This window comes from Gadus macrocephalus, chromosome 12, assembly GCF_031168955.1.
Source record: "Gadus macrocephalus chromosome 12, ASM3116895v1".
NCBI classification, from domain to species: domain Eukaryota; kingdom Metazoa; phylum Chordata; class Actinopteri; order Gadiformes; family Gadidae; genus Gadus; species Gadus macrocephalus.
This window is the reverse complement of record NC_082393.1, coordinates 26900300-26926791: the sequence shown is the minus strand read 5'-3', so window position 1 is coordinate 26926791 and position 26492 is coordinate 26900300. Positions and strand designations below refer to the sequence as shown.

At 48.2% G+C, this 26492-nt stretch overlaps 1 protein-coding gene across 1 annotated transcript in view; it reads right to left on the bottom strand.

Moving 5' to 3' along the window:
• Positions 1–15031, bottom strand: part of LOC132469616 (hemicentin-1-like) — a 23860-nt gene extending 8829 nt beyond the window's left edge. The window contains exons 1-2 of the mRNA XM_060067604.1: positions 14439–15031; positions 498–568 (exon numbers count right to left, since the gene is read on the bottom strand). Coding sequence (XP_059923587.1) covers positions 498–568; positions 14439–14697 — 330 coding nt within the window. The 5' untranslated portion in view covers positions 14698–15031. The remainder of the gene's footprint in view (positions 1–497; positions 569–14438) is intronic.
• Positions 15032–26492: the final 11461 nt, after the last annotated feature.

Sequence of the window (26492 nt, the reverse complement as noted above, 5' to 3'; positions counted from 1 at the left end):
ATATTATGCAACTACGGAAAGCTAGAAAGGAAGGCGTCCCCTCCCCATCACAGCCACCTCACATGACCACTAGGACGCTCGAGGACCTGCCTAGGATGAACCTCCATGAGAGTCCCAGGTCTGGCACCTCTAAACTAGGAGATACACATAACACTTACTATGACCCTCAACAATCACACAACGTTCTACGCCTCACTGGTCCACTGCATGTTGTTGTCTTTGGGAAATCAGTTATGGGAATACTTCATATATATTGCTATGCAGCATCTATTTCTTTACTACTACTACACAAACTTTGCAAGACGTATTGACGTATTTCATTTACGGTCTCAACTAGGACAAATAATAAAATAAATGTAAATAAACAAAACCGTAATCATGACACAAAAGACTTTTGTGTCTAATCAGAAAAAGATTATTTTCCGACAAGGATGTGTTGGAGTTAAAACGTCTCAAACAAAAGGCATGACTTCCTGTTTATAATGCGGTAGACCCACCTGGACATACAGCTCCCTCAGCTCGTACTGGAACTTCTTTGGGTCTGTTGTGATGGTAACAGGTCCGATCTCTGCAACACAGAGAGATCATGAATGATAGGCAACACGGTTAACGTCTGTACCGAAATAGAAAACCTGAAACAGTTTTCATATTTTCATTGGCAAATGGTTCAGCCTGTGATGTCTGAACATCCTGATCTGACCTCGCAATCTGAGATAGGCAGAACTTCCTCTCGGTAAACATTGAGGAAAGTAAATATGTCTAGAGGATAAGGGGTCAGAGAGATGGAGACACACTGAACATATTTATGGCCAAGACAGTGAGTTCAGGAATGAGGCAAATTCTTTCTGTTCCTGAAGAAACAGCTGCTCTGTGAGTCAGACAAAAGACGAGAAGATAAGAAAGACGTTCAAAGTCCTGAGACGGGAGAAGGGTTGAGAGCTTAGCGCTGTAAACTGTGCTGGCTGTTGGCTCTGGGAGCTTCCGTTGACAATACCTATTTCAAAAATAGGAAATGTTCCGACATGATAGAATGAAGTCTTAATATCTTCAAGTCTTTCCAATATTACATGTATTTCTTTCATATTTTTAAATACCATGGCATTTATTTTATAGTTTAGTTTGTTTAATTTCATTGTATTATCTCTTATTGTGCAAGACTTTAACACTGTTGGTCTCCTAACTGTTTATTTCTATTCATATCTGAGCAAAGCCCAGCGCCCAGTAACCAGTAACCAGTACCCAGTAACCAGTAACCAGTAACCAGTAACCAGCGCCCAGTAACCAGTAACCAGTACCCAGTAACCAGTAACCAGTAACCAGTAACCAGCGCCCAGTGCCCAGCGCCCAGTAACCAGTGCCCAGTGCCCAGTAACCAGTAACCAGTAACCAGTAACCAGCGCCCAGTGCCCAGCACCCAGTAACCAGTGCCCAGTAACCAGTAACCAGTAACCAGTAACCAGCGCCCAGTGCCCAGCGCCCAGTAACCAGCACCCAGTGCCCAGCGCCCAGTAACCAGTAACCAGTAACCAGTAACCAGCGCCCAGTGCCCAGCACCCAGTAACCAGTGCCCAGTAACCAGTAACCAGTAACCAGTAACCAGCGCCCAGTGCCCAGCGCCCAGTAACCAGCGCCCAGTGCCCAGCGCCCAGTAACCAGTGCCCAGTAACCAAACCAGCGCCCAGTGCCCAGCGCCCAGTAACCAGTGCCCCTCTGGCCCAGGGCCCAGTGCCCAGTAACCAGTGCCCAGTAACCAGTGCCCAGTAACCAGTTCCCCTCTGGCCCAGGGCACTGGTTACTGGGCACTGGGCCAGAGGGGCACTGGTTACTGGGCCAGAGGGGCACTGGTTACTGGTTACTGGGCACTGGGCACTGGGCACTGGGCACTGGGCACTGGGCCAGAGGGGCACTCTACCAGGACCAGCGCTAGCAGCTACTCTGCTAGCGTAGCGTCCTTTGTTGAGCCTCTTAATGAGCTGCTGAGTGCAGTGGAGTCCGCCGGTGAGTTCAGCTGCTGCAGCTGTGATGTTCACTACGCCTGTTGAGAGGCAGCACACACACACACACACACACACACACACACACACACACACACACACACACACACACACACACACACACACACACACACACACACATACATTACACACACACGTGCACATACATACAGACACACACACACACACACACACACACACACACACACACACACACACACACACACACACACCATTGCTATTCTGCTCATGTAAGCATGTTGTAAAACAAAGGTCCCTTGTTAGCAGGTGGGCAGTTACAACCAATCCCTGAAGGAGAGGAGAGGGGGAAGCCCGAGTTGTCTCAAATAATCGGGACAACTTTTGCCCTAAACTCGGGGAGCAGGGTTGAACAGAGGGCAGACAAAATAAAGAGCAAACCTTCACAAACAATTCAACACAAATAGAGAGTCCCTCTGGATGAAGTGTGGGTCCATGGAGGTGAGGGGGGGGGGGGTCGTGGCGATCACAACTCTTTACAAAACTAACATGGAAATGTGTCTGGCACCGGCCAACGGAAAACCAAACGTCAGCCAAACCCTTCAGTTGGAAAAGCTGACATATTTTTCCTTGCGGGGAACGTTCCTAGGACTCCAGTAGACCCTCTGACTCGCTACACTAGGGTGCCGAAACCAGTACACCAGTCATCACTAGGGGGCTGAACCAGTACACCAGTCATCACTAGGGTCCGTACCAGTACACCAGTCATCACTAGGGTCCGTACCAGTACACCAGTCATCACTAGGGGGCTGAACCAGTACACCAGTCATCACTAGGGGGCTGAACCAGTACACCAGTCATCACTAGGGGGCTGAACCAGTACACCAGTCATCACTAGGGTCCGTACCAGTACACCAGTCATCACTAGGGGGCTGAACCAGTACACCAGTCATCACTAGGGGGCTGAACCAGTACACCAGTCATCACTAGGGGGCTGAACCAGTACACCAGTCATCACTAGGGTCCGTACCAGTACACCAGTCATCACTAGGGTCCGTACCAGTACACCAGTCATCACTAGGGGGCTGAACCAGTACACCAGTCATCACTAGGGTCCGTACCAGTACACCAGTCATCACTAGGGGGCTGAACCAGTACACCAGTCATCACTAGGGTCCGTACCAGTACACCAGTCATCACTAGGGTCCGTACCAGTAAACCAGTCATCAGAAGGGTGCCGTACCAGTACACCAGTCATCACTAGGGTGCCCTACCAGTACACCAGTCATCACTAGGGTGCCGTACCAGTAAACCAGTCATCAGAAGGGTGCCCTACCAGTACACCAGTCATCACTAGGGTCCGTACCAGTACACCAGTCATCACTAGGGTGCCGTACCAGTAAACCAGTCATCAGAAGGGTGCCCTACCAGTACACCAGTCATCACTAGGGGGCTGAACCAGTACACCAGTCATCACTAGGGGGCTGAACCAGTACACCAGTCATCACTAGGGTCCGTACCAGTACACCAGTCATCAGAAGGATGCCCTACCAGTATACCAGTCATCACTAGGGTCCGTACCAGTACACCAGTCATCACTAGGGTGCCCTACCAGTATACCAGTCATCACTAGGGTGCCGTACCAGTAAACCAGTATGGAACCAACCAGGTAGCTCTGTAGTTGATATTCAGGCTTGAGATCATTCATTGGGATCCCACACATTTCACTGTTGAGACTACAACATCGTTCTGTTTCCTGGCAACAGTCCCAGCAGGGATTTCCATGGCCCTCCATTCAATGTACTCTCATTAATGTTTTCCAGGCAAAATCCGATCCGACTCGCCAGAGAGTTAGTCGGGGCCCAAGGAGCCGTCCAGAACATCGAGGAGGACGGTGAAGTCGATTTCATCGAAAAGTTGTTTGTGCTCGGATCGCAATCTTGATTTGGGAAATGCGTCCCTAAGTTCAAGTCTGAGAAAGCATTGCTGCTTTGCTTCTTGGCTACAACGAAGGATTGGTCTTGTCATGGAAAAACAGTCGACACTAGTTCGTTTCATTTATTTGATTTTTTCATGCCTGGAGACTTAAACCTGGCCATTTGAACACACTGTCATTCCTCTCTGTAAAGGTGGATTCAACGAGCTCACCTATTCTGCCACTGTGACAATCACCTATTGGATACAGTGCTCACTGCTCAGAAGCACGAATGTCCTTGGCTATTTAATGACACTAATACTCATGGAATGAGTAGAGTGAATGAAGTCATGAGAGGGAAGTTCCATTTCTCAGTCCTTTCTCTCTCTCTCAGTTCATCTCTTCTCCTCTACATCGCTCTGTCTCTCTCTTCTATGTCTCTTCCTGCCCTGTTTCCTGCCAGCTCTTCTTGCTACAGAGAGCTCTCTGTGTGTCGGTCGTAGCGCTGAGCAGCAGAAACAAGCCGGCTCTGGGCTCTCCGGTTCAGGTGGAGGACGGCCGACAGCTCCGTCTAGGAGCTCTGGGCCATAACTCCTCAATCGACCCGTCTGGAGGAACACACGCCAGGCAGACACGCTGTGTAATCAGCATGCTGCTGGAGGTGAACACACACACACACACACACACACACACACACACACACACACACACACACACACACACACACACACACACACACACACTCACACACACTCACACACTCACACACACTCTCACACACACTCTCACACACACACACACACACACACACACACACACACACACACACACACCTACACACACACACACACACACACACACACACACACACACACACACACACACACACACACACACACACACACACACACACACACACACACACCTACACACACACACACACACACACACACACACACACACACACACACACACACCTACACACACACACACACACACACACACACACACACACACACACACACACACACACACACACACACACACACACACACAGAACTGATAACTCCAGTGCGTCTGATATATCAAACTACATGTTCAACAATTACTCCCAACAATCCCGCATTCCGGAGTGGAAGCAGATGGATCCCAACAGGTATCCCACCACCAGATGGTCTGGAGCGATACGCACACAGGGCCTCATAACGTCACCCCCTCACAGACGTGTCTGACTGTCTGTCTGTGTGTATTCTGGCAGTGGTAGATATCACCAAAATATTGAGATATGTAGCATTTAGAAAAGCTCCTTTGCTGTCAACAATTTAACAAACAAAAGAGTCAAAAAACGATATGTGACTTTGTCTGGGAGTGATTCAGAATCCAACAGCTCTATTTTATTTAGGAACAAACATCAACCAGAACAATGCCGTACGAAAAGTCACGCAGACAAGGAAAATAACCAGAGTGGACACAAAACTTGGAACAAGCAACGAAATGAACCGAATGACTCAAACCAAGGGTGAATAGATTTTAGCAACCTCGCTACCGACACTCGCAAACCACAAACTCAGAATGGTGTGCTCATAAAAGAAAGATCGCATTTAATTTGACCTTATTATCGCGTGCCGAGCGTGTGCATCGGCCTCGCAATCTGTTCCTAGGAGACGTGGGCTCACAGGCACAGCAACAGTGAACCGACACACAATAGCTCTCCTTGTGGAACAGGAAGAAGGCCGGTAAACGCTGTCAGCTGCTGGCTGTCTGGGCCCATGCTGACCACAGCACCAGAGATGATTCTGATGATGGGAGGGATTTGTTAAATGAACCACATTAAACAGCAGAAATAGAATTGTTTGTGTGTGGGCCGACTGACACAGACTCAGCGTCTGAAGGCCCGCTGCAAGGCCCAGAATACATGGCAACCGGCAAGAGAATAATTAACCCTGAATTTAATGTTTTAATGATGTTGGACCTCCTGCAGGGCTTGAGCCTCATCCCTCTCTGCACAGCCCTGTCTCACCCTATCTGCACAGCCCTGTCTCACCCTCTCTGCACAGCCCTGTCTCACCCTCTCTGCACAGCCCTGTCTCACCCTCTCTGCACAGCCCTGTCTCACCCTCTCTGCACAGCCCTGTCTCACCCTCTCTGCACAGCCCTGTCTCCCCCTCTCTGCACAGCCCTGTCTCACCCTCTCTGTACAGCCCGGTCTCACCCTCTCTGTACAGCCCTGTCTCACCCTCTCTGCACAGCCCTGTCTCACCCTCTCTGCACAGCCCTGTCTCCCCCTCTCTGCACAGCCCTGTCTCACCCTCTCTGTACAGCCCTGTCTCACCCTCTCTGTAAAGCCCTGTCTCACCCTATCTGCACAGCCCTGTCTCACCCTATCTGCACAGCCCTGTCTCACCCTCTCTGCACAGCCCTGTCTCACCCTCTCTGTACAGCCCGGTCTCACCATCTCTGTACAGCCCTGTTGTTGATGGTGAGGTCTAAACCCATCTACCATCCATCAACGGGGTTACACAAGATGCTCTGCTGCTTCCCACAATGCAACAGAAGACAGGTGTTGGTTGTGTACGTCGTCCAGGCAACAAGAGGTTTGGGGATCAGTGGTAGATTAAGGAGAGGAGGAGAGAGGCGGTGAGAGCGGGAAGGCCGTCGTGGTCAAGGCATCAAATGATGACCTTTAGGTCAGGAAGGGATTTAGAAATAGGAAACCTCCTGAATGTTTTTCACTTTGAGTCCAATCACCAAAAAGGACGAATTGTTCTTGTTAGGACTTCAATTCCAGTATTTACAAAGGAACAAATGAAGAACAAGCACGGTGGGTTTAATACAGATCAGGTTTGTATTAACACTTAGTGCTGGAAGGGTTTTGGAGAAGAAAGGTTAGAGTTTGTTACTTTGGATGAGAGTGTTTATTTTAACAAAGGAAGGAAGGCGAGGGGGGGGGGGGGGTGTCTGGTCAAGTCCGTCAGATAACCAGCCCCTTAGTTTGGCTGTCTTTGTGGTCCCCCTCTCACAGCCTTTACAACTAACCTCCCAGCCAGACACAAACACTGGCACCATGTCTCGATCAGCCTAGACCCTGACATGGATGTTGAAGGGAGAGAGAGGGAGAGAGAGAGAGAGAGAGAGAGAGAGAGAGAGAGAGAGAGAGAGAGAGAGAGAGAGAGAGAGAGAGAGAGAGAGAGAGAGAGAGAGAGAGAGAGAGAGAGAGAGAGAGAGAGGCAGAGAGAGAGAGAGAGAGAGAGAGAGACATAGACATTCTCGACCATGTTCATTTTGTGGCTTCAGTTTATTTTAACACCAGTTTACATTATATTTTACAGTCCTTAAAGGACATGATGTCACGTTATTCCTGAAGCACCGACCCTCCAATGGGAACGTTGCCCCTGGCCTCTGATTCACCAGAAGGTAAATCTAATCGTCCTGAATGAGGGAGCCGGATTCCAGCAGCATGATGAAAAGTCATAAAATTATAATGAAAATCTCAGCTATAAAGTCCAATGAGGGGGAATCTTTCCTTTTTTTCCTTTACAATTAGAGTCTAGACGACTATACTTAGCCTCTAATTTAATATGGCTACCAAATGTACCTCTTATATTCCTTCGATGAAAGGACCAAAAGGCAGAAGTAATTCAGTAAATATATATTTCGGTACAGCAAGCCCATCGGAGCTCTGTACTGGAGGGAGTAGAAGAGACTAGGCTCCTACTTCCAACAGGTCCAATGTTCTTTCCAAATTGGCATCGACTGCATTGTAAACGATGATGACCAATACCCTACACCCTGAACCCCCGTAGCCATGGGGTCGAATTGTGTTGGTAACCTAGCCACCTCAATCATCTCAAAAGTACGTAAGAAGTAGAAAATGGGCCCTTTGGGGGGTGTTCTGTGCATCCGGTAAACGTATCAGTGTTCCTGCTAGTCTAATCTGTGGAGTGAAAGCCATGTTTCAGAGTAATGTTGTTGACTACGTGTCTAGAAGCTCACACGATGGACACATGGTAAGACTTAGCAGTAGGTCAAGAAAACATGTCTGCTCCCCAAACAGGAACAAATGACCTTACACATGCTCTGCAAAACAAGTTATTCTGGAGGGTAGGGGTCAGATTCCTTGGGGATGCAATAAATCACAGTTCATTTTAAGTATCTATGTATTTTAGGATCAATTATAAGATCCCAGAGATTAAGAAACAAAAAAAACAACCTTTAAAGAAATGCCTTATGAAGGACTTAAATCCCTTCCATGTTCCCTTCCCTTCCGAGCTGAAGCCATGGCTGTGGTTGCTCCCGTGACGGTATAGTCTGAAGTTCATGGCCTCAGTAGTGCATGACCTAAAGAAAACAAGTCTTCCAGGTTCAGCCAGGATGTTTATCACCAGAGATTAGGATGGCTGGAATTCAGACAGGGGTGTTTAAACCCTGGAAAGGTCAGGACCGGGTCGTCTGAACCCAGAAGCCCCCAGCGAGAGCCCAGGGCCTGTGAGACACAAACAGGGTGCTCAATGTGGAGGTGGGAGGCCTGATGGGGCCGGTGGAGGTACCCCTCGGTCTCATGATGGGGCCGGTGGAGGTACCCCTCGGTCTCATGGTGGGGCCGGTGGAGGTACCCCTCAGTCTCATGATGGGGCCGGTGGAGGTACCCCTCGGTCTCATGATGGGGCCGGTGGAGGTACCCCTCAGTCTCATGATGGGGCCGGTGGAGGTACCCCTCAGTCTCATGATGGGGCCGGTGGAGGTACCCCTCGGTCTCATGATGGGGCCGGTGGAGGTACCCCTCAGTCTCATGATGAGGCCGGTGGAGGTACCCCTCGGTCTCATGGTGAGGCCGGTGGAGGTACCCCTCAGTCTCATGATGAGGCCGGTGGAGGTACCCCTCGGTCTCATGGTGAGGCCGGTGGAGGTACCCCTCGGTCTCATGATGGGGCCGGTGGAGGTACCCCTCAGTCTCATGATGAGGCCGGTGGAGGTACCCCTCAGTCTCATGATGGGGCCGGTGGAGGTACCCCTCGGTCTCATGATGGGGCCGGTGGAGGTACCCCTCGGTCTCATGATGGGGCCGGTGGAGGTACCCCTCGGTCTCATGATGGGGCCGGTGGAGGTACCCCTCAGTCTCATGATGGGGCCGGTGGAGGTACCCCTCGGTCTCATGGTACCCCTCAGTCTCATGGTAACACAACGGAAGCCTCTGGATTCTCCCACCGATGCGCTCACTGCCAGCTGACTGGCTCCTTGATGAGGTGTCTCTGCTTCATGTGCAGAGGCACCTGCAGGTTGCCAGTCTTTACGACGTGGTTCAAAGCTCTGTTCATCCAGAGAGAATGCGGTGGACCCCACCATGGAGGTGCTTCTGATGCTTTTTGGTTTCATCTCTTGTGTAACCGCCTGTTTAGACAGAGAAAAGATCTATCTATGCATCACGACCTCTCAACCATCTTAAGAGAGGCTTGTGTAATAAGGCCAATGTGGGCCTATTGAACGATATAAACAGGAGATAATACACAGAAATGTGATGCAACAGAAGCTTGAGGAGGGCTGCTGGTCGGGTATCAACATCTTTGAACTCATCAGCTGAGGTGAGCACAGAGGAAGACGACCAAAGACGGCTTAGCCTGAAGCTGAACCTCAGAGACGTCGTCTTTAGGTCTGTAGAACAGGCCTCTCCTCTCTCCCTCTCTCCTTCCTCTCCTCTCCTCTCTCCCTCTCTCCTTCCTCTCCTCTCCTCTCCTCTCTCCCTCTCTCCTCCCTCTACTCTCTCCCACTCTCCTCCCTCTCCTCTCTCTCCTCTCTCCCTCCTCCAACTCCTCTCCTCCTCCCTCTCTCCTCTCTCCCTCTCTCCTCTCTCCCTCTCTCCTCTCCTCTCTCTCTCTCTCCTCCCCCTCTCTCCTCCCTCTCCTCTCTCTCCTCTCTCCCTCCTCCAACTCCTCTCCTCTCTCCCTCTCTCCTCTCTCCTCTCTCCCTCTCTCCTCTCCTCTCTCCCTCTCTCCTCTCTCTCCTCTCTCTCTCTCTCCTCCCCCTCTCTCCTCCCTCTCCTCTCTCCCTCTCTCCTCTCTCTCCTCTCCTCTCCCTCTCTCCTCCCTCTCCTCTCCTCTCTCTCCTCCCCCTCTCTCCTCACTCCCTCCCCTCTCTCATCTCCTCTCCTCTCTCTCCTCTCCTCTCTCCCTCTCCTTTCTCTCCTCTCCCTCTCTCCTCCCTCTCCTCCTCCTCTCTCCTCCCTCTCCTCCTCCTCTCTCCTCCCTCTCCTCTCCTCTCTCTCCTCTCCCTCTCTCCTCCTCTCCTCTCTCTCCTCTCCCTCTCTCCTCCCTCTCCTCTCCTCTCCCTCTCTCCTCCCTCTCCTCTCTCTCCTCTCCCTCTCTCCTCCTCTCCTCTCCCTCTCTCCTCCCTCTCCTCTCCTCTCCCTCTCTCCTCCCTCTCCTCTCCTCTCTCCCTCTCTGACCTCCATCCATGCTGTCATTGTTCATCAAAACGAAAATGCCAGCGATGCCCCTCAGGGTTAGGGAGGCCCCTATGGGTTAGGGAGGCCCCTATTGGTCAGGGTTAGGGAGGTCCCTCAGGGTTAGGGTTAGCGGGGGCCCTATGGGTTAGGGAGGCCCCTATGGGTCAGGTCAGGCCGCTGCAGTGCGGGCCATAACCCTTCATCCTCCTCCCCCTCCTCCTCCAGCAGCAGGGAGGTCTTCCTCCTCGGCCCCTATCAGGTATGCTCTGCCGCTCCAAGATGAAAGCCGAGGCAGGTGACCCCTGACCTGTGATCACAAAGCTCAACGGGGTCGAAAGCTACCGAACCTGGAGGCGCGCGCCGGCCCCTCCCAGATTACAGGCCGTCTCCCCGTCCCCACCCGGCACTTTGGGTCCCAGATGGACCGCCCCGCCCCGCTCGGTCCGAGGCCCCGCTCGGTCCGAGGCCCCGCTCAGTCCGAGGCCCCGCCCTCCACTCGGCATTCCAGCCTGATAGTATGATTACTGAGGCTGGGCCCCCTGTCATCTGCAGGTGGGGGGTCGACCAATCCCAGCTAGAGGAGGACATGGGTTAAAGGTTGACGGGAAGGGGAAGAGGGTGTGCTGGGGGGGGGGGGGTTAATGAAGGCTTCTTTCCCGGGGATGAGCTCCTTTGATCAGGCAGTTGGTTAGTAGTCCTGCCATCATCTCCTCTCATGTCGCCACACCCAGGGACCGGGTGCATCTCCTACCTCCAACCCAGAGGCTGGCTGGGGGGGGGGGGTGGGGACAGTGAGCCCTTCTGAGACTGGTCGACGCTTTAATGACCCGCATTAAATAACAACAGCCCTTAGTACCATTCAGCGCTGTGCATGAAGCACTCTCCAAGGAAGCACTAAAGGGCTGAGAACACAACCAGCAAGTAGAGCTAAAAAGATCAGCTGATATTTGGGAAACTGTTATATAAGGAACTAGTCTCGGGCTAGTACAATACATAGTTGGTAGTTGTTGTTGTGTCTTTGTATGGCCGTTAGCTTTTTAAAACACAGTGGGGCCATACCTATGTTAATGTGTGTTTATTACTGTAAGTGTTAAGTATACTGGCATTCCACTGACCCACAGCTTTGACCAGCTCCACACACACACACACACACACACACACACACACACACACACACACACACACACACACACACACACACACACACACACACACACACACACACACACACACACACACACACACACACACACACACACGTTTTCACAGGGTAGTGTTTATGAGGAGCAACATGTGTGTGCGGACGTCAGAGGAGGTAGAGAAGAGCAGAAGCAGAGGATTACTCTGAATGAAACTCAGTGAATGGTTGAGACTAACTGAAGGGTCCTCAACCAAAGGCCTGGAACCACAGCTCCCAGTCTTAAGATCAGCGGCTGTTACCAGCTACCAGAACACATCCTCCAAGCATAGTGGAGGTCCCACAGACTGAGACCTGCAGACTGAGACCCACAGACTGAAACCTACAGACTGAAACCTACAGACTGAAACCTACAGACTGAGACCTACAGACTGAGACCTACAGACTGAGAACTACAGACTGAAACCCACAGACTGAGAACTACAGACTGAAACCTTAACTCACAGACTGAAACCTACAGACTGAAACCTACAGACTGAAACCTACAAACTGAGAACTACAGACTGAAACCTACAGACTGAAACCTACAGACTGAGACCTACAGACTGAGACCTACAGACTGAGACCTACAGACTGAGAACTACAGACTGAAACCCACAGACTGAGAACTACAGACTGAGAACTACAGACTGAAACCCACAGACTGAGAACTACAGACTGAAACCTTAACTCACAGACTGAAACCTACAGACTGAAACCTACAGACTGAAACCTACAAACTGAGAACTACAGACTGAAACCTGCAGACTGAAACCCACAGACTGAGAAATACAGACTGAGACCTTAACCCACAGACTGAAACCTACAGACTGAGAACTACAGACTGAAACCTACAGACTGAGAACTACAGACTGAGACCCACAGACTGAGAACTACAGACTGAGAACTACAGACTGAAACCCACAGACTGAGAACTACAGACTGAGAACTACAGACTAGACTGAAACCCAGACTGAAACCCACAGACTGAGAACTACAGACTGAAAACTATTAAAATACTGACATCTTTGCAGAAAAGCTACATCCAAATTAAGTTTATTTTTCTTTCTTTCTCTGCCGGATGGGACACAGCGGGGGGGGGGGGGGGGGGGGGAGCAGGGGGGGGCAGTACAGAGGGAGTTGTGTGGGAGGGTTCTCCCCACACGAGTGACCACGACTTTCAGGCCCAACAGCACGTGCACACAAACACACACACACACACACACACACACACAATCACACTCAAGCACAAACTAACACAATTAAAAGCTTACACATACACAAGCAAATTGTACACAGGCTTACAAACACATTGTGTTGACTGTGTCAGATTGCAGTGTGACCCGCAGGGGGGGCTTCCCTCTGGGTCAGAGCAGCCCAGTCAAACAGGAGGCCCAGCGCTGTCACTGGGGTCACTGAAGGCAGGGGAGAGGAACGACTGTAGAGCTGGAGGAACACTGGGGGGGGGGGGGAGAGGGGGAGGGGAGGGGGAGGAGGAAGGGAGGAGGGAGGGTGGAGGAGGGAGGGGGGGAGGGGGGAGGGGGGAGAAGGGAGGGGTGGAGGAGGGGAGGAGGGAAGGAGCGGAGGGAGGAGGGGGAGGAGGGGGTCTGGGGTTAAGGCAGCGGTTGGAGGCGGGCCAGTGTGGAGTGTGCTGTACTAATCATTACTCTGTACCCTTGGGGGGGACCCATGCTGACATCCTTGTAACATTAGGAAGAACATCTAGTCAGTGGAACCAGGAGACGTCACTACGACAGGATCAGGAGCACTTCCCCCAGAAGGACAAATACGTGGACGCTGAAGGAGAAGCAGTGTGAAGGAGAAGGAGGCAGGCCGAGCCGACCAGGGGCCTTGAGGAGCAGATGTGTTCTGGGGCTCCATTAGACAGCACGGCTCACATGTATGAAGTCATGATTTTATATTGGTCAACAATAAACCTTCTCTGTGCCACTGCAACAACAATGGATAAATGTGTTCCCCATGTGTTATACGTGGGGTGTATTGAAACATGGCGCACACGTTGAACTTCAATGAATTCATTGTTCTTGGCGCAGAGGAACGAAGCGATCACGGAGGAAATGTGATTCTCTGCAAATGCTGAAAATGAGCATCTGAGTCCAGCACACATCTGGTATCTCTCTCCTCCTGCTGTCTGTTCACTACCTGGCCCTCATCGCCCCCCCCCCCCACTCAATGACTCCCCAACCCGGCTTCTCCCTTTATAATGACTGCACCATCCTGGGACAGCGGTGAACCCATTGGGCAAATCATTAAAACATTGACTCTAACTTTGATGTGTGGTCGGTGTCTTTAGCACACACATCAACATGCTATTTCCCTCTCTCTCTCTCTCTCTCTCTCTCTCTCTCTCTCTCTCTCTCTCTCTCTCTCTATATATATATATATATATATATATATTCATAATATATGCCTCCCCCCCAACACACACGCACGCACGCACTCACGCACATAGTTTTGTCAGGTGTTTTGTCAGACCCAACATTTATTCATTCTTTCTCTAATAAATGGTTGTTGCTGGCTTTTTCTAGACATGGACTACCCATCATCAGTCAGCAGAGGCCCGTGATGATACTAAGAGGGAGAAGATCACCAAACCCCAAAGTCAACGGCGCACAGTAACTAATGCGGAATGCTAATGATAGTGAGCAGAACATCTGTGGAGAACAGAGAGCGGCCGCAGGGGGGCAAACTGTGACGGAGGTGTGAGGGACATCGGGCATGCAAACAGTGTCAGCAAGCCATTCAATTTCTCACATTTTCACGTGATTTTGTAGGCAACTCAAGTGGTAAATCGGTAAATGCCTCACTCATCCTGAAGGTGACCCAAACTCCGCGCAACATATTGTACAGCGCACGGAGTGTGGAGACGCTGAGTGTTGACTTGGGTTCTGGTGTCTTATTGTGTCGTCCTACCTGGATCGTGAAAGGGGACAAGCGCGAAGTTGTACAGCGGTCTCTTGGGTCTGCTCAGGGACGTCTCCAGTATCTTAGACGCGCCTTCGATCACTTGGACCAGGTCGTCGTACATGGAGCCGGTCACATCGAACACGAACGCCAGAGTGGATGCGCCCTCTGGGGTCTCCTCCGGTTGCTCCGGCTCTGTTCCCGTGTCTTGTCCCGTGCAAAAAGCTATTAAGAGTTGAGAGAACAGCCATAACAATCTGGTATCCATTTTCTTCTTCTACAACCTTTAAGGGGTTACTTCTTCACTTGCCACTCGCAACCTCAGGTTGATTCTGGAGATAAATGCAGAGACATCAGGCTCCCAAACGGGCCAGAATCAGCTCGAACTCTGTTATCTGCAAGAGAGCCAGACCTCTTGAGGAGTCTCCTTCTGCAGAACAAACTCCCCCAAAATCCTGAACCTTTTGCGTCTTCTTACTTATCTGAAGTATGTGTCGAGTAAAGGACTCTGGCTGAGTCTTGCGGTACATATACCACTTTTGGGAGAGGGGACGAGAGCCCCGGCAGAGCAGCTCTGCTCTGATTGGACCAAGGTTTTTGGAAGCAGAAGTGGGACCCGTGCGTAAAACCTCACGGATTTAGCCCCGAGATTTAAGCAAGGAGGACAATGGTGATGCTTACTTCTTAAGAGCACTGCAGGCTTAAGTAAACCCGTGTTAAAAGCAAACAGATACGGGGGAAGAAATACATTATGTGCCTTATCCTTCAGCATTGAATGTAATTATTTACAACCGAAGTGTTTTGTGTGTTGTCTATACAGTATTTCCATTCCTCGAAGAGAGTAAAGTGAAAAGCGTTTAAAACTTTCTTGATACAATAAAACAATAAGTCGAGACTTGAAGAACAAAAGACGGGCCTGTGGCTTCTGGGACATCTTGGTCTTTTTCTCTATCGCCATCTAACGGCTGAAATCCTATCAATTCGATGTAACGTTACACAACATGATGACCTGACCCCGCGGTTTATTTCTTGATCTTATCTTTAGCATCAATGTATTAGTAGTTTGAGAAAGTATTCCTGTAATAACTATAAATTAGTTTAATAATTTATAAAGTTACATACATTTATCCAACGTAAAGTATTAAATAGATTAGTAGGCCTATAATGTGTGTGATCCACACATTCCATCCATGGTATGGTCAACCAAAACACTTAGAGTCAACATCTTTTGGGCCCATTCCTCAAACTTAATTTCCTGTTGATGTGCCACTAATCCAGGACACAATCCCACCCTGACCCTCAGTTTTAGATTTCCACAAAGGGCCCCCCTCTGGGCGGTCGCTGGCGGTCGCTGGCGGTCGCTGGCGGTCGCTGGCGGTCGCTGGCGGTCTGCGCTGAAGCCCCGGCCTCTGCAAACAGCAGAACTCAGAAGGAGACGGTCTCGTTGGTTCCTATTACATGCTGGATGGGTCTGCACACATCACACAGATGTAGAAGCATAAATAGCAAGTATTCTTGTGCATAAAAGAACAACTGGTTCAGTTTGTGTTTGCTTTAGTCTGGGTAGTCAATTCTTTGCTTGTATGGGGTATGTTGGAATTGTTTAATAAAATAGAACGCCTGTATACTATTATTTAATAAAATATGTTAACATCTTTTAAGATTTGAAACATGCTTTCCTACACTAATAGCATAAACCAATCAAGATAAAAGGATTAATTTCATCTGGCATTAGTAATATGTACGAGCATTAAAGCACCAACGGGCAGAACAGAGAGTCTAAATCGAACACGTTAACACGTCAACACATCAAAGGGAACCACCGTGTGAGCACTGTGTGCTTTGGGACTGAGCACACGGAGAACCAGAACTCAGAGGGACCAGATTGGATTAAAGTCAAGTTTATTTACACGGCTCGGAAATGCTTAGGGTCTGCTTTCCAGGCGTGCACTTAAATTGAGTTTGATAGCAACCACATTAGCCTTAAAATAGGCCTGGACAGAAAGAATAAGGACAAACAAAACTTTGAAATGGTCATCAAAGCAGCTATGCGTTTACTGGTGGGAAGACAAAAATATTAAAATTAAATAAAAAATACACATGGTATTTTCAGTCTTTTTAAATATTTTTTAGAAAATATAGTTTCATTAGTAAATAGCTCTAATGCTGCCTTAGGTATTTTGTCATGGAAGGAAAGGTCTGTCTCACTACAGACACACATAGGCCTACCGAAAGACACTGCCAACCACATAGGCCTGAGAAATCGAGTAGTAGATTAGTAATGCAGTCAGACGCTAGAGGGCGCCACTCAACCTCTAATGTCCAACATGAATCGATCGTCTTTGCCTCACGTGGAGTTCATGGCCTCTGATGACTCCAGCACAATCAGCCTGCCCTGGACTGTACTTACTATAATATACATAGTTCCATGCATGATATGATTGAAAGTATGGGTATAGCTGTTTACATTTATATTAAAAATTATTGATGACTATAACTATTACTATAAAAATAGAGGGTGTGTCCCTCTCACAGCGGCCACCCTGTTTGTGGAACATTTGTTGAACCACGTACGATACTAGAAACACCACCGCTTTGAACCACATTCAGATTCACGAGAGAGAGGTGCATGCAGCTCATGGTTCCACCATGGAAAACCTCCCTTAGTCTTCAGAGCCACCACTGCTCTGTGCATGTAAAGCTGAGTGGAAAACACTCAAATTACAATCCAAATCTGACGCCACAGATACATTCAAATACTGCGGCCACTGCCTATTCCAAATAAACATTTTGCATGACATTCAAATAGAGGTAAGAAGTCCATTGGAAAGGATCAGGGCCAAATTACCAATAACAATTGTTGAGATACACCTGCCGGTAAAAACATACATACATCGACATCATATATACACGTATGCATGACCCCTTCACACAAGGGTGGTAGGTCTACACATGCATAGACATCATCTCAATGGTCTCTCATCTGCTGCCTCTCATCCTATCTATTCCTTATTTGTTTATAGTATTTTATTATTTATTCAATCAAATTGAGATAAATCATTTGAACATTCAATGGAATTTAAGAGTGTGTGTGTGTGTGTGTGTGTGCTTTTCTGTGTTTGTGTGTGTGTGTGTGTGTGTGTATGGGTGTGTGTGTGTGTGTGTGTGTGTGTGTGTGTGTGTGTGTGTGTGTGTGTGTGTGTGTGTGTGTGTGTGTGTGTGTGTGTATGGGTGTGTGTGTGTGTGTGTGTGTGTGTGTGTGTGTGTGTGTGTGTGTGTGTGTGTGTGCATGTGTGTGTGTGTGTGTGTGTGTGTGCATGTGTGTGTGTGTGTGAATGTGTGCATTTGTCTGTGTGTGTGTGTGTGTGTGTCTGTCTGCGTGTCTGTCTGTGTGTGTGCGTGAGCTTGAGAATGTGTGCGTGTCTGTGTCCCTATCATGAGTGTTGATAAGTCTAACAACAGGCGCATGACTCATGAGCGCCCCCCCCCCCCCCCCCCCCCCCGCCCCTCCAGACCTCTCAGACGAGCCCAGAGCCGCTCCAGGCCCTCTCTGTCTGTTATCCAACAGGTCTAATCCCAGGGTCGGCCGCCACACCCCCGCAAAGCCCCTCTATTGTGGGCTGTGAAAACCAGCAGCCCCGAGCTCACAGACATGAGGCCACACACGCACACTCATTAACGCACGCACACACACACACACACACACACACACACACACACACACACACACACACACACACACACACACACACACACACACACACACACACACACACACACACACTAACACAAACACTCACCAGTAAGAGCCTTTTGTGTGCTTTAGTACGTTGTGTTTCCCATCCATACCGTTCTTGTGTGACAGGCTCGGGATCAGTTTGTGTCCACACAAGTTATTTTGCTTCCATATTTGACTGAAACAAAATAGCACAATAAAAAATATGAATTATTATAACATTACTATTACAAATTGATATAGCCTCTTTGAAAATAAACAAATGTCTTCACATATTAACAATTGTGATCAATATATTAAGAAAATCATGGAAGGGATCCCAGAGTCTCCCAGAGTAAAGACACGTTGGGAGGGGTACGGTCTGCTGAGGGTGAACCACTAGCCCTGGGGGACGGCCGTAGGGAAAGCAGGCTGGCATCCTGTCAGCCCCACCTCAGCTGACCAGCTCCTTTACCTTCCCTTTGCTCTCATCTGTCACTCTTCAGTCCGTCCCTCTTCAGTCATGGTGTTGTATGTGTATGGGTGCGTGCGTGTTTGTGTTGTGTGAGTGTGTGTGTGTGTGTGTGCGTGTGTGTATGTGTGTGTGTGTGTGTGTGTGTGTGTGTGTGTGTGTGTGTGTGTGTGTGTGTGTGTGTGTGTGTGTGTGTGGGAGTGTGTGTGTGTGTGTGTGTGTGTGTGTGTGTGTGTGTGTGTGTGTGTGTGTGTGTGTGTGTGTGTGTGTGTGTGTGTGTGTCAGAGAAAGAACAACAGAGGGACTGAGGGAAGAACAGGTGACAGGTAACCAACGGTAACCGCTCTGGTCGTCGGGGAATGCTTATTATTGCCGCTATATTTTATCACCTGGAAACATCCATTTCTTCGGATGTATTATTTCCGATGGACTGGCTCTTCTTTGATCGCACAATTATGTTGAAAAATCTCAAGGGATGGAAGAGTGGGGGCCACGGAGCACCGGGTGGCTGGGTGACGCCTGACGCCGGGCTAGGGTGGGGTCCAGGGGTTAGGGGGGGGGGCTAGGGTGGGGTCCAGGGGTTAGGGGGGGGGCTAGGGTGGGGTCCAGGGGTTAGGGGGGGGCGAGGGTGGGGTCCAGGGGTTAGGGGGGGGGGCTAGGGTGGGGTCCAGGGGTTAGGGGGGGGGGGCGAGGGTGGGGTCCAGGGGTTAGGGGGGGGGCTAGGGTGGGATCCAGGGGTTAGGGACAGCTCCCTGGGGTCAAAACAGGCTTTCAACCCAACTAATGCCAGGGCGGGTAATCCCTCTGAGAGAGCAGAGACACGGGCACTCAGAGGATTTGATACAGTGCGTGATATTAAATATTACCATTGTTGGGTAATCGGTTATATATGCAGTTATAAATAGTTGTAACATGTAAGAAGGAGAGGGTCATCCTTATCGAGACTAAAATAAATACAAAATGATAGAGAGGGAAAGAGACTATAGGATGAAGTAGTGTAAATAATGAAGAGGTAGGCCTATGTCTGTGTCTGGAGGGTTGTTGAACAGAGGGGTTGGAGGACATCCTGATAATAGGTGGATTATGTAATAAAACCACATTCACGTCTCTCTCTGACAGGATACCTGTTTCCCTTTCAATACCTAAGCACAAACGCTGACTTATACATTCAATATATAAACAGAGATATTCAACACAAATCAAACACATACGACACACACACACACACACGCACACACACACACACACACACACGTGAACAATGAATACCACACAAATCAAGCAAATCACAAGACATGCATGCACACGCACCCGCACGCACGCACGCGCACGCGCGTGCACTGGCTAGCCCCAGCCTAGATGGCAGGGCCGCTGTTTTCACGGGTAAGACTGATGCATAAAGACTCACGGTAAGAGACAATGTACCCAACCTGCTTTATCTTCCATGTCTTTTTTCCCACAACAGCCTCACGGTCATCCTCACAGCTGGATGCAAAGTTAGAATGAAAACATCATTTTGTTTTCTATTACTAAATAATAACAAAATAGTAACAACATATTGGGACAATATCGGGCCATTTCTCAAGTAGATAATCGTGTTGATTCCTTGTCCTAGCGCTCCTAGCTCCTAGGGTCCCAGGGAGGTCCAGGGTGTTAGCCTAGCCTGTCCTAGCTCCTAGGGTCCCAGGGGGGTCAAGGGTGTAAGCCTAGCCTAGCCTAGCTCCTAGAGTCCCAGGGGGGTCCAGGGTGTTAGCCTAGCCTAGCCTAGCCTAGCCTAGCCTAGCCTGTCCTAGCTCCTAGGGTCCCAGGGGGGGTCCAGGGTGTTAGCCTAGCCTGTCCTAGCTCCAGGTCTCCCAGGGGGGTCCAGGGTGTTAGCCTTGCCTGGCCTAGCTCCTAGGGTCCCAGGGAGGTCCAGGGTGTTAGCCTTGCCTGGCCTAGCTCCTAGGGTCCCAGGGGGGTCCAGGGTGTTAGCCTAGCCTAGCCTAGCTTCTAGGGTCCCAGGGGGGTCCAGGGTGTTAGCCTAGCCTGGCCTAGCTCCTAGGGTCCCAGGGAGATCCAGGGAGTTAGCCTAGCCTGTCCTAGCTCCTAGGGTGCCATTGGGGTCCAGGGTCTTAGCCTAGCCTGGCCTAACTCCTCGGGTCCCAGGGGGGTCCAGGGTGTTAGCCTAGCCTGTCCTAGCGCTCCAGGTCTCCCAGGGGGATCCAGCAGGGTGTTAGCCTAGCCTAGCCTAGCTCCAGGTCTCCCAGGGGGATCCAGCAGGGTGTTATCTTAGCCGGCTGCTGGGACTGTTTATACTGTTGAAGGACGTGGGGCTATGTTTGTCTGGCTCTCTCAGCCTCACAATCTGCTCAGGAATGCAAAACAGGACACATCATATTTCTCTGTGTGCGTGTACGCGTGTGTGTGTACGTGTGTGTGTGTGTGTGTGTGTGTGTGTGTGTGTGTGTGTGTGTGTGTGTGTGTGTGTGTGTGTGTGTGTGTGTGCGCGTGTGCGTGCGTGTGTGTGTGTGTGTGTGTGTGTCTGTCTGTGAGTGTGTGAGTTTGACAGTGTGTGTTGTGTTGAATTATGAATTATAAAATGAATTATAACACCCACATAATGGCAAAAAATAACAATTATTTATACCAAAACAAATACGGCTGGTAGGGCCTGTTCTCCAACCTGAACGACGTGTAGTTTGCCACTCGACCCCGTATGGGTCATGGTGGGTCAAGGGTCATTTGAGTCGTTTGATTTGATTCTTTCAATAAAATGCATCTTTCCAAGTGATTTGAGAATGTATGTGTGTGCACACAAAAATGCATGTGTCTTTAGTTGCCTTTGCATCATTCCAACCATCGAACATTTCTATAAAATAATGATGATGTGTTTCATTCATTTATATTTTTCTTACACCTATTGCGATTTTAAAAATAAGGATTTAGAAAGGTAACATATAGGTTATATGTACTGTATTCAAATGCAAACCATAGTGATTATAGAATGTAATCAAGTATAGATTATACATGTTCCCTTTAAGTAAATGTGTCCGATGATAACCTTATCCTTCGTTTTCCATAACAATTAATAACAGGCAGCACATGCACATGATGCCCGCATGGTCACGGTAAATATGATGGCTTGCCCCAGGAGACAGAGGTTCCTGGTCGCCCTGAGCACACTAAATCAAAACAGATCCCATTGACCAAATACACAAACCAAGATCCAGCAATCGTGTCCAAGAACAGAAAATAGATTACTATCAATTATCATTCAAAACAACTTTAAGTAGCACTCAAAATGTTCCAACCACAGTAAACCATTAGATTGATAACACAGGTTTACACAGACACTCACATGCAAGCCTAAACATGACTCATTGTAAATGATCAGGGGGTGAAGTTATTGGAAATGTATGGCTGTCCAGTCAAAAAGAATCATTAACCATAGAAGCAGCTATCTTGGAGTCCATACTCAGTCTAGTGTGTTATCAGTTGTCTGTACTGCACTATGGGCCCAAACCCTTTGGGTTAAGGACCCAGTGAATGTAGGTCACACTTCTGATGTCAGACAATGGTTCATCAGCCACACTGATCAGATTGGTCAAGCACAGGATCCTTCTTCATTTGTACACCATTGTGCTCCAAACTCAAACCTAGAGCTTTCTGTACTGTTTCCCACAATTCAAAAAAAACGTATGAACATTACTTCTTTCCCTAGCCAGCCTTCATTTAACTGTGTTTTGGAACAATTCCATTACTGCAGGGAACACATTTGATGATAATTGTGTCTAACATTAAACATGTAATTCTATCAATGGTTAGTTAAGGTTAAGGTTAAGGTTAGGGTTAAGGTCGATATTATTATTATTTTTCTTATTTTCTGTATTTCTAGTTACCACTGATCCTGGGAACTGAGCCAACTAAGCCAGTAAGAACAAGTTTGCTGATTTCCCCACGAGTTGAGTGATGTAGCACTTCTGTGGAAGCACTCTGGATTACATATAAATGTCTGATATCAGTCGATGTGTGTTGGATGTGTGTGTGTGTGTGTGTGTGTGTGTGTGTGTGTGTGTGTGTGTGTGTGTGTGTGTGTGTGTGTGTGTGTGTGTATGTTTGGAAATGGCCTTTAACCTGACCTGTGCTGAAATCTAGAGGTCCTGTTTTAAGCCCACCTGGTTTGGGAATAATCTGGTTCAGAAAGTGACACAAGGGAGACCCAACTGCAGCATCAGCAGCTCTGCTGTGGCCCCCAGTGTAGTGCCCATGTCAGAGCACAGAAGATTCCCTTACATAACACTGAGTATAAACGACAATCCACAATGTAAAGAGGCTCGTTGCAGCACTGCGTCGCCCTAGTACTTCTCTAGATAGTTCACCTTTCAATCCCATTGTCTTGAATGAAGAATAAAACATGAATATACGTTTAACGATGTGATTAACTTCATTGCCAGTTGTTTTGGAACAATTCCATTACTGTGGGGTACCCTTTGATGACAGTTGTGTCTAACATGAAACACGTGTAACATCATTGGTTAATTGAGGTTAAGGTTAGTGTTTAGGTCGATACTCGTTGTTTTTCTGCATTTATTTTACCGCTGATGTCGGATAAGGGATGAATTGCCAGAAGGCTCATTATGCAAGGTACAGTGTGATCAACGGATAATAAACTAATTAGTTCTCACCTCATGGGTCTCCATTGTGCTTTGTCTCCATGGACCAAGTGCTGTGGCTGGAGGCTCCTGAAACAAGTGCTCTCTAAGATAAGATTGCTCAACGTAAGGATATTCATTACCGTGTGAATGTGTGGGTGGAAATCCAGAAGTTCCTCCATTTTTAGCCTGGGACTCCATTTCTGGCTAAATGTTTGCGACTATAACTTGAACATTTGTACATCTGTTTCCACATAAATAGTTTTTAGCCAATCAACATCTGCCATTGAATCAGTTTTGAGGTCATAAAATCGCATCGCTCATCTTAATGATTCTAAAAGTATCAGTTTGCCATCAGTTTGCATATGTCTATGAGACCTTTTAAAACAATGCTGAAATTGATCATATATATCTATATTATATGTCGGCACTCTCCTGGGAACCCTGATGCATATCTGGGGATCCCAAGGAGCGTCCTGCCCCAAGACCACAGACAGACAATTTCATCTGTGCACTATTGGAAACAAAGATACCCCAGCAATCATAGTCAACGATCTAGTGTCTCAATCAGTACAAGTAGCTCCTTTTTTTGCAGACACTTTTATCCAAAGAGACACGTGTGTGTGTGTGTGTGTGTGTGTGTGTGTGTGTGTGTGTGTGTGTGTGTGTGTGTAGTTGGGAAGGTGTGTGTGTGTGTGTGTGTGTGTGTGTGTGTAGTTGGGAAGGTGTGTGTGTGTGTGTGTGTGTGTGTGTGTAGTTGGGAAGGTGTGTGTGTGTGTGTGTGTGTGTGTGTAGTTGGGAAGGTGTGTGTGTGTGTGTGTGTGTGTGTGTGTGTGTGTGTAGTTGGGAAGGTGTGTGTGTGTGTGTGTGTGTGTGTAGTTGGGAAGGTGTGTGTGTGTGTGTGTGTGTGTGTGTGGGGGGGGGTTGGTGTGTGTGTGCAAGACTTCAATAGTGTCTAGTGGCAGTAGCATGCTCAGCGCTCCCTCCATTTGTGTTCCTCTGCAGCAGGGCAGAGTGCTGACTGCGGCCCGGCCCGAGTGGGGATGATGCAGACCGAGCTGTCGGGGAAATAGCCACAGAAAGTACCAGGGCGGCCTGGAGGAGCTGATGCACCTCGACTGTTACCTGGGCTGCTTGGCCAGTCCATGATTAAATGTTGAATGTTTTCAGTGAGAAAAACTATTTGTGTGTGCAACTTGTACGATTGTGTGTTTGTGTGTTTTTGATACTGCAGCGATGTCACATTGATCAAAGGGTGGTTTTTGGACGAATTTTATGTCCGTGTTTACGCAATGATAACCCAAAAGCCTTCCTGTCAGCATTGCACCATGCAGGGCATTTCATTTCATCCCATCAACTCAGCCTTTTATTTGTATCCGAATATAATAAGATTACAATAAGATAACAACAAAATAATACTATTTACAATGTATTACTTTACCATATAGTTATTAACAGTAGTTGCTTGGGGATATGTGAAAAAGGAAAGGATACCAGGAACCCAAACACACGTGTGTAGGGGTCAATATTGGTTTTGATCTAACAAGCCCAACTGCCAAACCCACAGAGTCAAGGACAGGAAAACTAGTCACAGCAACAGTACCACGGACAATTATTTAACAATTAATATACAAGAATCACCAGTGAAGGAAACTCTATTTTCTAAATCAGGAAATTAAACACAAAAAAAACAACAACATGCAAATAATAACACATTAATGTCATAACTTTAGTTGATATACTTCGTGGCCTGACCAAATACAAGGTCAGCAGAAGATCCCAGACATGTCATGCGGGTTTTTGACTGGAAGACTCCCATGCTTTATCATGTTCTCATCATGTGACAGCCCGCTACCATGGCAACCATTCCCCTTCTCCCTGGGTCCAGGGGTCATGAATCCAGGGGGACGTAGCACTCGTATCTCTCTGGTCCATTCAGAAATGTTCTACAATACCATTTAGTTTGAGCTACTTTTAAAATGTGCTATACAACCAATTAAGATAAAAAAATAACAAATTCTTAAGCATAAAACCAAAAACAAACTTTATTTAGTTGATTATCTTTAAAACAATGAATTACCAGATCGGGGAAAAAAATCGATCCCATTGTCAGAGTTTTATATAAAGCCTTTTTGCCTTGAGCAAAGTGTCTCTCAGCGACTCACTCTGCCACACCAGCCCCAACAAGGAGGGATAAGGCTCCTGTTTTACCATGATTACTTACATTCTAGCCAATGACACGACGATGTTCCTCTAAGAACGTGATGCCCCCCCCCCGGTACCGGGCCAGCTCAGAACATTCTAGAGCAAACTAGAACTCTCTCTACCGGTGGCACAACTTCTCCAGACAAACTCTGAACAAAGCTGCATTTGTTCAAGGCCCCTTAATAAATCTCATCATTAGACATTAATTTAGCTTCTATATAAAGTACATATTTTAGTTTCATGTAAGACTTACTTAGAGCTTTGTGTCCCCATAAAGCAGCAGAAGGAGGTCTCTGTGCCTGAGGTACTGTGTGGTGAACCTGGCCGGTCTCGCTCTGCTGTGACCGGCCTCCTCTACTGCAGTCCACCGGGCCTGCAGCCGCTTCACCAACGGGGACGAATAAGGAGATCAACTCAATCTCTAGATACATGACAATGAGAGCTAAATGTTTTTTTTTATATTGTGTAGAAAAGCATTGTTTCCACTGATGAATCAGTATACTATTGGTGCTAGAGAATGGGCTGCGGGACCCAAACTGACTTTAAAATGTTACGCGTACAATAAGTCGGTCTATGGCTAAAATTATTCAACGCTCACATAGGCTACATTAAAACACACACACACACACACACACACACACACACACACACACACACACACACACACACACACACACACACACACACACACAAAACCAGGTTGGAGGTTATATAAGGTTTTCATAGTACAATAACGAAAGGCCTATATACTGTGTTCTGGATAATATATTAAAACTATGCATAACATTTAACCAACATTAACTAGTTTCCCCATTGTACAGAAAGTTCCACAGAATGTGAGTCATAACCACGTGTGGGTCCTACTGTTTGGAGTAGATAATCTGTGTTGATATCTCTGAACCACCAAGGAGACCTGTTCTGTTGACTGCCCCCTTGGCTTCGGTTGTTATGGACATTAAGTATTTGCAGTGGACAGAATGCTTTAGACCAGAGGGCTTTATGGAAATACTATTGTCCTGCTGTAAGTGAAGTGTAATAGG